Source organism: Chiloscyllium punctatum, chromosome 11, assembly GCF_047496795.1.
Source record: "Chiloscyllium punctatum isolate Juve2018m chromosome 11, sChiPun1.3, whole genome shotgun sequence".
NCBI lineage: Eukaryota > Metazoa > Chordata > Chondrichthyes > Orectolobiformes > Hemiscylliidae > Chiloscyllium > Chiloscyllium punctatum.
Window position 1 is genome coordinate 114957087 of NC_092749.1, and position 16896 is coordinate 114973982.

The window sequence follows — 16896 nt, forward strand, 5'->3', positions numbered from 1 at the left end:
GGAAGTCTAATTCTATACCGAACTATACTGTAAATGGAAGAGCCTTGGGAAAAGTTGATGAGCAGAGAGATCTGGGACTTCAGATCTTTGTACCCTGAAGGTGGCTGCACAGGTGGATAGAGTGGTCAAGAAAACATATGGTATGTTTGCCTTCATCGGATGGGATATTGAGTAGAAGAGCTGGCAGGTCATGTTAAAATTATGCAAGACTTTGGTTTGGCCACATTTAGAATACTGTACATAGTTCTGGTCGCCACATTACCAAAATGATGTGGATGTTTTGGAGAGGATGCAGAGAAGGTTTTTGAGGATGTTGCCTGGTGTGGAAGATGCTAGCTATGAAGAGAGGTTGAGTAGGTTAGGTTTGTTTTCATTGGAAAAAAGGAGATTGAGGGGGACCTGATTGGAGGTTTACAAAATCATGAAGGGTATAGACAGGGTGGATAAAGACAAGCTTTTTCCCAGGGTGAAGGATTCAATAACAAGAGGTCACACTTTCAAGGTGAGAGGTGAAAAGTTTAAGGGGGAATACACACAGCAAGTACTTCACACAGAGGGTGGTGGGTGTCTGGAACGCGTTGCCAGCAGAGACAGGCACGGTAGATTCATTTAAGGTGCGTCTGGACAGATGCATGAGTAGGTGGGGGGCAGAGGGATACAGATGGTTAGGAATTGACCGACAGGTTTAGACAGTGGATTTGGATCGGCTTACAGCCCTGTTCCTGGGCTGTAAATTTTCTTTGTTCTTAGACTTAGGTGGTCTGGAAGATGGTGTTTTGTTTTGCTGTCCAAACAGTTTGGAACCTATGTTGAAATGAGTTGCAGTTGTCTTCATGGGGACTGGCCATATTCACATTGCTTCAGTGATGGGCTTGCCTATTGTAAAGCATTAAGTTTGTTAATATTGGTATTCTCCATTTGCAAATCTCTACAACTCCTCTGCAGTATCAATGGTACTGAATAATGGTTTATGTTAATTTTCAGACTAATTCAGCCCATTGTTTTAACTGACAAGTCATTAAGTTCCAATTCTGTGTTTTCTGATCATGTTGGGAATGCACAGGCAGTTGTCAAACCTTTGGCATTTTGTAAAATATAAATGTTCAGTGTTGATACAGTCAGTAGTTTTTCTGGTTTATGCCAATTCTCTCTGTACTTTGGACTCAGCAATACTTGGAGCTGAGTGAGCTAAGCGGCACGTTAAGCAGAACATAGTAGATATTGTGGGGGAGAAGTAACAAGCAAACAGCATGAGCCCTCTATTGTACTACCCTGACTAGTGTGCCAGTTGAAGCCACAGTCAAGTTTAAGATTAGCTTGCAGAGATTGACATTGTGCTGAACTGTAGAACCACAGTTGGTGGGAACATGGCTGAAAACATCTAAACTCATTTCACATTGAAACTTTACTATTGTCAGGGAGAAGCAAGTTTCATTTTTTAATATTCCCTTCTGGCTATTCTCCCTCGAATTCACATTCCTTGCACTTTGTTTCTTTATTGCTGATTGTTATTCAACATCTTACATTGTCCGTATTACATCATGAATCATTTTTCAGATTACAAGCATTATGTTCAGGCCCTCCTGTCTCTTAGTGACTGGACTAAATAACAACATATTCATTTATAAAAGAGAAATTCTGCAGATGCCAGAAATCTAAAGCAGAGTAAGCTGGAGAAGCTCAGCGTTTCTGGCAGCAGCTGGGAGAGAGAAATAGTGTTAACATCTTGAGTCTGGTTTGGCTCTTCAGAATTCATTTTCATTTTTCTATGACCTCCAGTGAAGCAGTAACAATCATTTTTTGTTTTAATTTCTCCAGGTCACCTGCATGTATAGCAGACAGGTATATGAATATCATTGGGACTATCTTCAGTCTTCATTCATTAGTTATCATCCTGTTCTCACTGATCTTTTCAGCCTTGTTGGTGCCTTTTTCCTCAACTTGGAAAACCTGGGATGGGTTCAAACACAGCCACTGTGAGGACATCATGCTAGCATGCTGTGCTGCTCCATCCACTGTACATGGTTAAATAATATATAAGGATAGGACTGTGCTCGGAACCAAGGGAGTTGAATGGAAGATAATTCAAAAAGGGCAAATAGATAAATATTTGCATTAGTTATATGGTAATGTGTCTGTGCTTTGTTGCATTCATTTGTCTTCATGGTTTCTTTTTACTGTTTCTTCTTTTAAGGATGGTTTTCTGGAAAAGCTGAACTCCTCCGAGTTTGTGGCACTGTCACGAACAGTGGAAACGTTTGTCCAGGAAACAGAAAGGATATGCAGCAGACGCAGCATGTCCCTCCGGGGAGCCCTGCAAAGCCAGGCCAATAAATTCGTCAACAGGTTCCATGAAGAGCGGAAGACAAAACTTGGGTAAACCATGGTGGGATGGAAAAGCAGTCTGAGCTGTTCACTATAGTGACAAAACTGATTTCAAATCAGAGGAAAGTTAAGGTCGACCCAGACTAAAAAGGGCTGAGCATTCTTTTACTCCTGATATACCTGTAGAAAGCTTCGGGTTTTTCTTGATCCAATCTGCCGATGACTTCTCATGTCCCCTCCTGAATCTTCTTAGCTGTCTCTTTAGGTCTTTCCTGGCTAACTTGTAACTCTGAAGCGCCCTAGCTGAGCCTTCACATCTCCTCCTAACATAAGCTGCCGCCTTCCACTTGACAAGAGATTCAACTTCCTTAGTAAACTATGACTCCCACGCTCAACAACTTCTTTCCTGCCTGACCAGTACGTACTTATCAAGGACCCACAGTAGCTGGTCCTTGAATAAGCTCCACATTTCAATTGTGCCCATCCCCTGCAGTTTCCATCCTGATCCAATGCATCCTAAATCTTCTCGATGTAGGTTTGCTCGCTGAGCTAGGAGGTTCATTTCCAGATGTTTCATCACCCTACCAGGTAACATCTTCAGTGGGCCTCAGGCGAAGCAGTGTACATGATTCCTGCTTTTTATTTATATGTTTGGGTTTCTTTGGGTTGGTGATGTCATTTCCTGTTCCATTTTTCTCAGAGGGTGGTAGATGGGGTCCAACTCGATGTGTTTGTTGATAGAGGTTGGAATGCCGTGCCTCTAGGAATTCTTGTGCGTGTCCCTGTTTGGCTTGTCCTAAGATGGATGTGTTGTCCCAGTCGAAGTGGTGTCCTTCCTCATCTGTATGTGAGGATACTAGTGAGAGTGGGTCATGTCGTTTTGTGGCTAGTTGGTGTTCATGTATCCTGGTGGCTTGTTTTCTGCTTGTTTGTCTAATGCAGTGTTTGTTACAGTCCTTGTAAGGTATTTTGTAAATGACATTAGTTTTGCTTGTTGTCTGTATAGGGTTTTTCAAGTTCATTAGCTGCTGTTTTAGTGTGGTGGTGAGTTTGTGGGCTACCATGATGCCAAGGGGTCTGAGTAGTCTGGCAGTCATTACCAAGATGTCTTTGATGTAGGGGAGAATGGCTAGGGTTTCTGGATGCGTTTTGTGTGCTTGTTTGTGTTTGTTGCTGAGAAATCAGCGGACTGTGTTCATTGGGTACCCGGTCTTTTTGAATACACGGTATAGGTGATTTTCCTCTGCTGTGCGCAGTTCCTCTGTGCTACAGTGTGTGGTGGCTAGTTGAACTAATGTTCTGATGTACTTTTGCTTATGGATCTTGGGATGATTGCTTCTGTAGTTCAATATTTGGTCTGTGTGTATTGTTTTCCTGTAGACGCTGGTTTGAAGTTGCCCATTGGCTGTTTGCTCTACTGTGACAACTGGGAATGGCAGTTTGTTGTTGTTTTCCTCCTCTTTAGTGAATTTTATGCCAATAAGGGTATTATTGATTGAAGGGTGATGAAGCATCTGGAAATGAACCTTCCAGCTCAGCGAGCAAACCTACATCCAGAACCTCAACCTTCTCAAAACTCCCTAAAATCCTAAATCTTGCCTAATTGCATCATAGTTGCCTTTCTCCCAGCTATAACTCTTGCCTTGCGGTATATACCTATCCCTTTCCATCACTAAAGTAAACCTAACCGAATTGAGGTCACTATCACCAAAGTGCTCACCTACCTCCAAATCTAACACCTGGCCAGGTTCATTACCCAGTACCAAATCTAATGTGGCCTCTCCCCTTGTTGGCCTATCTACATACTGTGTCAGGAAAACCTCCTGCATACATTGGACAAAAACTGACCCATCTAAATTACTCAAACTATAGTATTTCCAATCAGTATTAGGAAAGTTGAACTATTTGGAGGCCTATAGAAAACGCCCAACAGGGTAACCTCTCTTTTCCTGTTTCTAATCTCAGCCCATACTACCTCAATAGACGAGTCCTCAAATGTTGTTTCTGCAACCGTAATGCTGTCCTTGAATAACAGTGCCACACTACCCCCTCTTTTACCATTTTCTCTATTCTTACTGAAACATCTAAATCCCAGAAGCTGCAATAATAATTCTTGTCCCTGCTCTACCCATGTCTCTGAAATGGCCAATCCATGCTGCAATTTCACCCACTCTTAGGTCCAACTCATCCGCATCGACCAGACATCCCAATCTGACCAAGGCCCATTCACCAGCACTTGGCCCATATCCCTCTAAACCATTCCTATTCAAATACCCATCCAGAGGCCTCTTAAATGTATCCGAAAGTAGAGCGTTCCTGTGAAACCTTTCGTAAACTGAAATGGCGTAAAACGAACAAGTATTAATTTAGATTAAATTACTTACAGTGTGGAAACAGGCCCTTCGGCCCAACAAGTCCACACCGACCCGCCGAAGCGCACCCACCCAGACCCATTCCCCTACATTTACCCCTTCACCTAACACTACGGGCAATTTAGCATGGCCAATTCACCTAACCTGCACATTTTTGGACTGTGGGAAGAAATCGGAGCACCCGGAGGAAACCCACGCAGACACAGGGAGAACGTGCAAGTTCCACACAGACAGTTGCCTGAGTCGGGAATTGAACCCGGGTCTCTAGCGCTCTGAGGCAGCAGTGCGAACCACTGATTCACTGTGCCGCCCATTTAAATGGGAAAAATTTTGCCATTTTTTGTAAAATCAAACATCATCTTTGGATTCTTTTGGTTAGCAAAAAACAGGAACTAATGTACGTCTTTCTTAAAAGCGAAGTGGCATAAAGCGAACTTTCGAAAGCAGGGAATACTTGTAATTGTACTCACCTCCATCTCCACCTCTGGAAGCTTGTTCCATACATGCACCACCCTCGGCATAAAAAAAGGTTATCTTCTTCCAGGAACAGTCCAGCCATTTTGTGCAAAAGTAGTGAATTATAAAAAGTAGGAGCAAGCATAGGCCATTCAGCCCTTTGAGCCTGTCCCACCATTCAATATGATCATGGTTGATTGTCTAACTCAGTACCTTGTTCCTGCTTTCTCCCCATAGCCTTTAATCCTTTTGGCCCTCAGAACTAAGTCTAAGTCCTTCTTGAAAACATTTAGTGTTTTGGTCTCAACTGCTTTCCATGGCAGAGAATTCCAGATGCTCCCTGCTGTTTGGGTGAAGAGATTCCTCTTCATTTCATCTCAGTCCTAAATTGCCTATCCCACCCCTGGATCTTGTCTCACCGTCATTGGGAACATCATCCTTGTGTTTATTGTGTCTACTCCTATCAGAATTTTTTGCGTTTCTATGACACCCTCCCCAATTCTTCTAAACTCCAGTTAATGTAGAGTCATAGAGCTGTACAATGCATCCTTTTCATATACCCATCCAGTTGCCTTTTAAATGTTATAATTGTACTAGCCTCCACCACTTCCTCTGGCAGCTCATTCCTTACTCTCACCACCCGTTGCATGAAAAAGTTTCCCCTTAGATCCCTTTTATATATTCCCCTCTCACCTTAAACCTATGCCCTCTCGTTTTGGACTCCCTTACCCTAGGGAAAAGACCTTGACTATTCACCCTATCCATGCCCCTCAGTATTCTATAAACCTCTATAATGTCACCCCTCAGCCAGGGAAAACAGTCCCAGCCACTCATTGTAGCTCAAATCCTCCACCCTGGCAATATCCTTGTAAATCTGAGCCCTCTCAAGTTTCACAATATCCTTTCTGTAGCAGGGAGGCCAGAACTGCACGCAGTATTCCAAAAGTGGCTTAACCAATGTTCTGTTCAGCCACAACATGACCTCTCAACTCCTATACTCAATGCACTGACCAATAAAGGCAAACATACCAAATGCCTTCTTCACGTTCCTATCTACCTGAGAGCCCACTTTCAAGGAGCTATGAACCTGCACTCCAAGGTCTCTTTGTTCAGCAACACTCTCTAGGACCTTACCATTAAATGTATAAGTCCTGTCCTGATTTGCCTTTCCAGCATGCAGCACCTCACGCTTATCTAAATCCACCTGCCACTCCTTGGCCCTTTGGCCCATCTGATCAAGATCCTGTTGTAATCTGAGGTAACCGTCTTTGTTGCCACTACATCACCAATTTTGGTGTCATCTGCAAAAGGGCAGCACGGTGGCTTGTGGTTAGCACTGCTGCCTCACAGAGCTAAGGACCGGGGTGGAGTTTGCACATTCTTCTCGTATCTGCGTGGGTTTCTTCCCACAGTCCAAAGATGTGCAAGTTAGGTGAATTAGCCAAGCTAAATTATCCATAGTGTTAAGTGCATTAGTCAGTGGTAAATGTCAGGAAATGGGTCTGGGTGGGTTACTCTTCGAAGGATCGTTGTGGACCTGTTAGGCCAAATGGGCTGTTTCCACGCTGTAAGGAATCTAATTTAATCTAACCATACCTCTTATATTCACATCTAAATCATTTATATAAATCACTGAACCATTTTTTTAAAGATCTTTTCTGTACCAGCTTAAGAAAAAAATCTTTTTAAAGCTTTCAATGGTTTGAAAGTTTTGAAGCAACAAAGTTTTCAGATTATCCTTGTTTGAGTACTGACCTCGGTCGATTGTAAGGGATGTTGTCCTTGTAACTGCTATGGTAATTCTCTGTGAATACAATCCAATTTTCAGAGGGTTTCTTTAACTTCTCTGGGGGAAGAGACTTGTTCATTTCGTCTCTAACTGTGCCTGAGGGTCCTATTCCTTTGTCCACCGCTTCCGGATCATGGGTGATATTACACACTGGCTGTGTCTCACTACACAGAGATTAAACAGTGGAGGAAGCACTATTAAAAACATTCTCAAGATAACAATCTTAGCTGCTGTCTGTTCACAGATTTCTATTGGGCATGTTTTTTTTTACTATACCAGAGAAGTCATTTCACTATCAGTTTCAACGTCAAAATCTACTTGTAGCAGTCTCAGTGTTGTATCTATCCATAGCCTTTTCCTGGTATAAGGTGCAGCGCTTTCCGTTAGGTTAGTGTTTTTACCAATTCCTGCAGCTTTCTATTTTCTTTATCCAACTGTAAAATACACAAATGAGCAACGTAGGCTCACTCACTATGGATAGTTTCTAACTCAACTGTTTGTTCCTTAACCTCTAATCCTGATTGAACTGGTCTCTCTTTAGTATGTCAAATTATATCAAAATGGAGCAATTCCATAAAGGTCAGATTTTTATCAAGTAGTTAGGTACATGTATAATTATGGAAATCCTACTGTATGGGTTTCTGATCAATAATTTCTTGATGTGTTGTAGTCTTCTGTTGGATAATGAGCGATGGAAACAGGCTGAAGTTCCAGCTGAGTTTCAGGACTTGGTCAATTCCATTGAGGATGGAGTGATTACTTTACCAGAGAAAAAAGCAACAGGTCAGTGCTTTGTAGATTATTGGTTAAAAAGAAGAATCAACTTCTTGTCGGATCTTTCTTGTTGGAGGAAATGTCTTAACTTCTAAATATGGATAGGAATATATTTCTTTGCTGAAAAAACATTGGTTGAGCTTTCATCTTGGACTCATCAGGACAGTCGCAAGAAATACCAATAAGGGGGAAAATCAGCATTTACTTTGTTTGAGTGTAGAGTACTCATTGCTTGGCAATTGGACTCTACGTAAAAGAATAAGGAAGAGGGGTTGCCCTGGGGAATGCAGCAGTTGATGATGATTGACTGTTGACTGCTTTTGTTGGATTTCAAACAGACAGGGTGTCTCTTATTAGTCACGACATTAACCTTTCAGCGCTTCTCACATTTTATGCTACCAAACAACTAAATATATTTCTGTATAATTGTAAAATTTTAAGTGGTTTAAATGTTGAATGTCTTGTTACTTAGCATGTGAAAATGTTCAAATGTCTGAGAATTATACTAGACTGAGCCACCTACAAGAAAAAAAACATCTATCTCTCCTAAACTGATTTCATTTGCATTCATAAAAGTGTACAGACTCACTATTTTTCTCTTTTTTTTGGTTTGGAACTGAGAGTTGAGGTAGAATTGAACTTTGAACAGCAGCTTGTTTTAAAAGAGAACAAAAACAGATGTTGGGAACTGACCTGGAAGGTAATGCAACTTAATGTTTTGAGGACACTGGAGATGAATCAGCACCAAGCTGTTGCAATGTTCAGGGCTGGCAACTGATTGGATGTTGAATTGGTCAATTGAGGGAGAACTGGCGCTGGCCAACCAATCACAGAGACTGTTTAGTGAAAGGAGAAAGAGAACAATTCTGACTTGGGTTTGGCAGGAGAGCGATTTTCAGAAGCTCTAGATACTGCTGTTGTATTTGGCTCTCTCTAGTTTTCTGTCACATTACAGAACAACCTGGTTATCCAAGCATCAAGTATCCGAATTTCAGATTATCCGAACAAGATCTCAAGGTCCCGTAAGCACGTTATCCGAACAATCAGTTATCTGAACAAAATACCCCCTGCCTGTCTCATATGGATAATCGAGGTTGTTTTTTATTGAACCGTTGAATGTTCTGAGAAATAAAAGAGTCTCGGTCTGTAGGAAATGGTTGCATATTTCTGGGTGTCTGCTGTTATTTGGAACTCAGGCAAAAATTCTATTATGAATATGTGTTAAGAATTATATTCTTGCCTGCGGAATAACCGTTGTCCAAGGATTTCATGAAGGCCTGGTATCCATAATTTGAAATGGTTTATTAAACTGGAAAATTATGATTTTGTTTATTTCTTAACAAAACTTAAGAAATAAGAAGACTGGAAGAAGACTGGGCTTTAGATTGCAGATATTAATTAAATTAACTTGTTTGTGTTCTTCTAAAGTTACATTATTCATAATAAATTGTTAATTTTTCTTCAGTTATAAACTTATTATCCAAGATCTGTTATTTGTAAAGATTAGTTAGGAACAATTGGCAAATTTTGAGGGCCATTTACTTTTAATTTCACTGTGTTGTGAATCCAGTGTTGGTGAGACACTTTTGGTTTGACTTGCTATCTCTGTATCACAAAAAAAGGGATTGACAAGAGGCTGAGGCTGCTACTTCTGGTGCTGAAGGTGCTGAGTCTAACTCAATACAGTGGAACCAGAAGGTGTCTCAAATATTTGATCAGTAGGCGAAGCTAGCTGTCTCACACTGCGACTTTGCAGTGAGCACGCACACAATATTTTGACTAACCACCTGCTACCGTCAAGCCAGAAATAAGTTTTGCCAACCACACAAATGAGTAATGTAGTAAGTGAGTTTCAGTTCCAGTGTAATGCCAGGAATGGAGGTTGTGCACCCAACAATATATCCATACACGGCAGATTTTCTCAGCGAGCAAGTGTATATGAATATTGCCAGAGTCTACCTGCCTGGTAGTTTAGCCAACCAGCAAAAACTGTCAGTTAAAGCTTCCTGATACATCACTCTGAGAACCGTGATGCAACCAAATCAAAACACTTTTCTCATGCTGTTGAAATTGGTGCTGGATTTCATGTTCCAGTCTTGAAGAGGAGCCAAACAAAAAGCTTCAACTGTGTCTTTCTAAAATTGGTAGTTTCTGAGTTATAAAGCAGTTTTGCACAATCAGTATTTATCAAAATATAATTTCAGTAGAAACAACTTGAAATTTGAAAATATTGCAGAAATTACTATTTCATAATATGAATAGCAATTGCTATTTCATCATAGGAATGACAATGACTATTTCATCATATGAATAACAACTTGTTTGCTCCTTAGTTCCACAAGAAAGAAAGCCGGCTGATTTTCTGTTCGTTGATGGGCAGAAATATGCTGTAGTTGGGTAAGTGCCATTCACTGTAGTGTGAACCATAATTGGGTAAATGCCAGTTTTTGTAGTATAAACTGTAGCTGGGTAAGTGCCATTCATTACGTTGAGGACTGTAATTGGGTAAATGCCAATTATTACCCAATTACAGTCCTCAGTATAATGAATGGCACTTAACTCAGTTTCAGTCCTCACTACAATGAATGGCACCTACCCGGATAAATGTGCCATTTATACTGAGGACTGTAATTGGGTAAAGGTCATTCATTATCGTGGGCTGTAGATGGGAAATAGGCATTCATTATACCGTGGGCTGTTGTTGGATAGATACAATTCATTGTTGTGTGGGCTTCCCCCCACCACCCTGTTCGTTCTTCCATCAGATTAACAGGTTTCATAAAGTTCATAACCATTATTTGCATTGTGGGCGGGAAACTCTGCTGTCTCTCAGTGGCTTGGGTTTATTTTATGAAGCTCTGGAGGTTGTTTCCAGCCTTTTTCCTGTTTTGTGATGCTTAATAGCCCACTCTGAAAAGACTATGATTTGGTTTATTTTAGAGTTAGGGAATATACAGAGTTAATGAACGACAGGAAAAGCAGAATAATGTTTAAAACAAGGCTTTGCTTCCTGGTGATCATGATCCAGAAGAAGGGTCACTTCTGCAATGTTGGTGCTGAGGTTAAATCCTTGGTTTTCAATTAATGGCCATTGCCCCTCTGCCCAATCCTGGAAGCTTGCATGTTCTGAAAAATCCAGTGGAAAACACAAGATGACCTTTTATTTAAAATGCCCTACTGATTGAACAGCTACCAATCCCCCCTGTTACTGCTGAGGTCCTTCGTGCCTTCACCTATACCACCACCGATGTCACACTTGTCTTACCCTCTAATCCCACCTACACCCAATTCTTTACCATGCCCTTTTAGGCATGGGGCCCCATCAAATCGGGTCACAATGTGAAACAGATTTGGAACTTTCGTATAAAACAATAGAACATTCTGTTAACATGTTGACTTGTACACTGTGAGACCCATCATTAACCCTGAGGTCAGAGATCCTGCATATAGACTCCTAAGCCGATCTTACACAATTCAATCTGTTTGACATGAGTTGTTTTGAAACTTTATGGTGGAAAAACCAGTTTTAAAAACTGCCCTAAAATACATTCATTAATTTAAATAAAAACAGGAAATGATGGAGAAACTCGGCAGGTCTGGCAGCATCTGTGGAGAGAAATGTTTCAAGTCTAGTATGATTCTCCAGAAGTGGAATGATCGTTGTCCCTACTGGAGTCAGGCTGGAGGTGCTGCTTTCATACCACACTTCACCATCAATCACAAAATATTTGTCTTAACGGTTTCTCCAAGATCCACTTCATGATTGACAGGATATATTTTTGTAATAATCCACAGACAAATTAGTAAAGATATTTTAGTAAGAATAATATCGATATACATTTAACAAAGTGAATAATTCACACTAAAATATCAGTATATTACTGCATCATGCAATAACTTAGTGCAAATGCCCACATATCATTAAAACTATTTCCATTTTTGAGGAATTGGATGATTTTCAACAGGTGGCCATTGACCACTAAACATCATTATACCAAAGATTGATCATTTATGAAGGGAAAGCTTCTCCAGCAATTTGTCATTGAACAACCTTCCAATTTTACCAGTGTTGTTTGTGCTGTCCAAAGCGAGGACAGAGCAAGGATCAGTCAGCAAGCTGAGTGTAGATCACCTAGCCAGCTAATTAGCGATGAAATGAGGGACTTAAGTGAACTGATGGAGGAGAGATACTGCAGGGTTTCAGAGTAGGCAGTATCGTGTATATGAGGTGCTGAGAGAGCACTACCTTTACGTTTCTAAGTGCATGAGTGTGCCGACTAGACATGAGCAAATGGAATTGCTTTGGTGTCAGCACAGGTACGGAAAACTGAAAATGTTAGTCTTTTTAAAACCTGTATGTTGGAAATATAAATGTGATACTGTGCCATACTTTAAACTGTGTTTTACTGAACAAAGACATGTTTTGCTAAGTTAGCACATGGGTGTCACCTATTTTGTTGAGTTGAAACAGGCACAGTGTGAGGATGTGTTATTTCTGTCTGCAAAGGACAAGGTCCTGTTAATAATGCAGGGAGTTTCCAGGATATGCAGACAGAAAAAACATGTGAACACAATATGCGTGTTTCAACTCAACAAAATAGCTGAGCCATTTGTTGGCTCACCTCTCATGACAATGCCCTGACCAAACATAGTCAAATTATTTTAAGGTGCAATCAAAGCCTGGGAATTAAATATTAATCAGCATTACAAGAACGAAGAACAATACAGCACAAGAACAGGTCCTTTGGCCCTCCGAGCCTGCACTGATGCATTTTGCCCTTCCCTGCTAAACCTGTCTTCACTTACAGGCTCTGTATTCCTCTATTCCCTTTCTATTTATGCATTTGTCTAGGTGCTTCTTGAATGCTATTACTGTGTCTGCTTCTATCACCTCCTCTGGCAGTGTGTTCCAGGCACTCACCACCCATTGTGTGAAGAACTTGCTTTGTGCATCTCTTTTAAACTTCCCACCTCGCATCTTGAATCTGTGTCCCTGAGTAGTTGACCCCTCTAACCTGGTAAATACCCTCATACTTTCCACTCTATCCATAGCCATTCACAATCTATGAAGTTCTGTTAAGTTGCCCCTTGACCTCATGCGTTCCATTGAAAACAAACCCTGTTTACAAACCAGGATGCATTTTCCATGGCAATACCCTACCTACAGAGTCACCACTTGCCAACCAATGAGTACTCTGCTCTCATGCATACACGTGTTGAGCTTCCCCTCTAGTTAGTATTTTTGTGAATAATCCTGATGAGTGGAAAACAAAAAGCTTCAACAAAATGTGTCCTTTTCTTCACTAATACACAAGTTCTGTATTACAAAACAATTACTTTAAATTAAGGGGGGGTAGATATAGGACTGATGTTAGGGGTAGGTTCTTCACTCAGCGAGTCGTAAGTTCATGGAATGCCCTGCCAGTAGCAGTGGTGGACTCTCCCTCTTTATGGGTATTTAAGCGGGCATTGGATAGGTATATGGAGGATAGTGGGCTAGTGTAGGTTAGGTGGGCTTTGATCGGCGCAACATCGAGGGCCGAAGGGCCTGTACTGCGCTGTATTCTTCTATGTTCTACTTATAGTTCAGCCTCTGGAACCTGGACTTTCATGGAATCCCTTTGATAAAATGAAGGCTCCTCCTTCATCTATAGCCTAGCCTTGGCAATTTCCATTAGAGCTTTTATAAATGCAAAATGATCCTTCTGAACATTCGTCTGGAAATCTTTAACATGGATCTTTGCCAAGAGCCACAGCAGTTTATCATTTCTGATGCAGCAGGATCAGTGTCTTTGTGTTTAGAAATGTTTCTTTGAATTGAATTTGCTCTATCTGTATTTTGCTCATAGTGAGCAACATGATAAAAGTGCCCTGTAGTCGCTTTGTCACATGTAAATGATTATCTTAGTCACATTGTATTCCATCTGCCACTTTTTTGCCCACTTTCCTAAATTCTCCCAAGTCCATCCACAGCCTCCCCACTTCTTCAGCATTACTTGTCCCTCTACTCTATCATCGTGTCATCTGCAACAATGTCCTAGTTCCTTCATCCACTTCGTTAATTTATATCGTAAATAGTTGTGGTCCCAACATGGAACTCTATTAGACACCAACTGCCATCCTGAAAAAGATCCCTTTATCCCCACACTCTGCCTTCAGCCAGTCCTCTCTCCCTGTCAGTATCTTAGCTTATTGAGCAGCCTCCTGTGTGGCATCTTGTCAGAGGCCTCCTGGAAATCCAAATAGATCACATCTTCCTTTGTCTAATTTGCTTGTTACCACCTCAAAGAATTAAAAACCTTTGTCAGGCATGACCTCCCTTTGAGGAAGCTGTGCTGTCTGAGCCCTATTTTACTATGCACTTTCAAGTACTCTGCAATTTCAGCCTTTTTAGCAAATTCTAAAATCTTATTAATGATTGCGGTTAGGTTAACTGCCTCCCCTACCCTCCTTAAACTGGGGTGTTAGATTAGTAATTTTCCAGTGCTCTGAGATCCTTCCTAATTCCAGAGATTCCTGAAAGCTTACCACTAATGCCTTAGTTGTCTCCTTCAGAACCCTGGGGTGTAGTCATAGTGTCATAGCGATGTACAGCACAGAAACAGACCCTTCGGTCCAATTCGTTGGTATCAACCAGATATTCTAAATTAATCAAGTCCCACCTGCCAGCACTTGACCCGTATCTCTCTAAACCCTTCCTATTCGTATACCAATCCAGATCCCCTTTAAATGTACCATCCTCCACCACTTCTTCTGGCAGCTCATTCCATACACTTACCACCCTCTGCGTGAAAAAGTTGCCCCTTAGGTCCTTTTTAAATCTTTCCCCTTTCACCTTAAACCCATGCCCTATAGTTCTGGACTCCCCACCCATGGAAAAATACCTTGTCTATTTACCCTATCCATGGCCCTCATGAGTTTATAAGCCTCTATAAGGTTACCCCTCAGCCTCCAACGTTGCAAGGAAAATAGTTCCAGCCTGTTCAGCCTCACCCTATAGCTCAAACCCTCCAACCCTGGCAACATCCTTGTAAATCATTTCCAAACCCTTTTAAGTTTCACAATATCCTTCCTATAGGAGGGAGACCATAATTGCACGCAGTACTCCGAAAGTGGCCGAATTAATGTCCTGGACAGCTGCAACATTACCTCCCAACTCCTATTCTCAAAACTCTGACCAATAAAGGAAAGCATACCCAACGCCGCCTTCACTATCCTATCTACCTGCGACTCCACTTTCAAGGAACTGTGAACCTGCACTCTCTTTGTTCTGCAACACTCCCTAGGACCATACCATTAATTGTATAAGTCCTGCCCTGAATTGCCATTCCACTTTTCTAAATTAAACTCCATCTGCCACTCGGCCCATCTGATCAAGGTCCCATTGTACTCTAAGTAACCTTCTTCACTGTCCACTGAAACTCCAATTTTGGTGTAATTTACAAACTTGCTAACCATACTTTCTGTGTTCACATTGAAATCATCTATATAAATGATGAAAAGTGGTGGACCCAGCACTGATTCTTGCAGCATACCTCACAGGCCTCCAGTCTGAGAAGCAACCTTCCACCACCACCTTCTGTCTTCTACCTTTGAGCTAGTTCTATATCCAAATGACTACTCCCTGTACTCCATGCAATCTAACCTTGCTAATCAGTCTACCATGAGGAACTTTGTCGAATGCCTTACTGATGTTTATATAGATCATGTCCACCACTCTACCGTCATCAATCCTCTTTGCTGTTTCTTCAAAAAACTCAATCAAGTTAGTGAGACATGATTTCTCATGCACAAAGCCATGTTGACTATCCCGAATCAGTCCTTGCCTTTCCAAATACACGTAAATCCTGTCCCTCAGAATTCCCTGCAATAACTTGCCTACCACCGAGGTCGGGCTCACCGGTCTATAGTTCCCTGACTGTTCCTTACCGCCCATCTTAAACAGTTGCACTACGTTTGCCAACCTCCAGTCTTCCGGGACTGCACCTGTGATGATCGATGATTCAAATATCTCTGCAAGGGGCCCAGCAATTGCTCCCCTAGCTTCCCAGAGAGTTCTCGGGTGCACCTGATCAGGTCCTGAGGATTTACCCACTTTTAAGCGTTTTAAGACGTCCAGCACCACCACCTCTGTAATATGGACATTTTTCAAGATGTCACCATCTATTTCTCTGTATTCCGTATCTTCCATGTCCTTGTCCACAGTAAACACTGATCAAAATCCTCATTTAGTATCTTCCCCATCTCCTGTGGTTCCACACAAAGACTGCCTTGCTGATCTTTGAGGACCCTATTCTCTCCCTAGTTACCCTTTTGCCCTTAATGTATTTATAAAATCTATCTGGTCCGGGTGATTTAACCATCTTGAAACATTTCAGCTTCTGCAGTACCTGTTCCATGGCAATGGCCACTACACTCACCTCTTCATGCCAATTAGAATATTTGTTCAGACTATAAAATTTATTAATGGGTTTTCAGATGTGGTCATGATTGGGACTACTTTAAATTTTAAGAGCTACACATATTCTTAAACCTATAAATAAAGTTCACAATGTCCATAAGCATCACTGTAGCACTTTGTCATAGAGTCATACAGTGTTTAAACCAACCCTTCGTTCCAACCAGTCCATGCCAACCATAATCCCAAACTAGACTAGTCCCACCTACCTGCACATGGCCCATATCCTGCCCAAACCTTTCTTGTTTAGATAAGTACATGAATGTCTCTCAACGGTTGTAACTGTACTTGCATTCACCATTTCATTTGGCAGTTCATTCTACACATGAACCACTCTTTGTGCAAAAAAACATTGCCCCTCACTTACTTCTTAAAACTTTCCCCCCTCATCTTAAAAATATGCGGTATATTTGATCTGCTTGGCTTATGAAGCAACATTGTACAACAGTTATCTTGTATATCTGGTTATACTTCTTATACAAGTAAGCAATTAATATTGTAAACATTAGGTTCATAATTATCTATTTCTTTTCTCTTTTCAGGACTGTTTTGCTGTTAATAAGAATTATATTTGAATACTGTCAGTGTGTAGATGACATTCCTTCCATTACTACTGACATGCTTACTCGCCTCTCAGATTTATTAAAGGTATTTGTTATTTATTGTAAAACTATTTATTAAAATAATGTATCTTAGTTGTGATGCTATCCATCATTGATTAG

The 16896-nt window shown here is 41.2% G+C and overlaps 1 protein-coding gene across 5 annotated transcripts in view; it reads left to right on the plus strand.

Moving 5' to 3' along the window:
• Nucleotides 1-16896, plus strand: part of vps54 (VPS54 subunit of GARP complex) — a 97071-nt gene that overhangs the window by 56688 nt on the left and 23487 nt on the right. For 4 of the 5 annotated variants that reach the window (XM_072581574.1, XM_072581576.1, XM_072581577.1 and 1 more), the window contains exons 14-17: nucleotides 2195-2376; nucleotides 7613-7725; nucleotides 10050-10113; nucleotides 16717-16822. In XM_072581574.1, coding sequence (XP_072437675.1) covers nucleotides 2195-2376; nucleotides 7613-7725; nucleotides 10050-10113; nucleotides 16717-16822 — 465 coding nt within the window. The remainder of the gene's footprint in view (nucleotides 1-2194; nucleotides 2377-7612; nucleotides 7726-10049; nucleotides 10114-16716; nucleotides 16823-16896) is intronic. The other variant, XM_072581578.1, reaches the window with a different exon arrangement.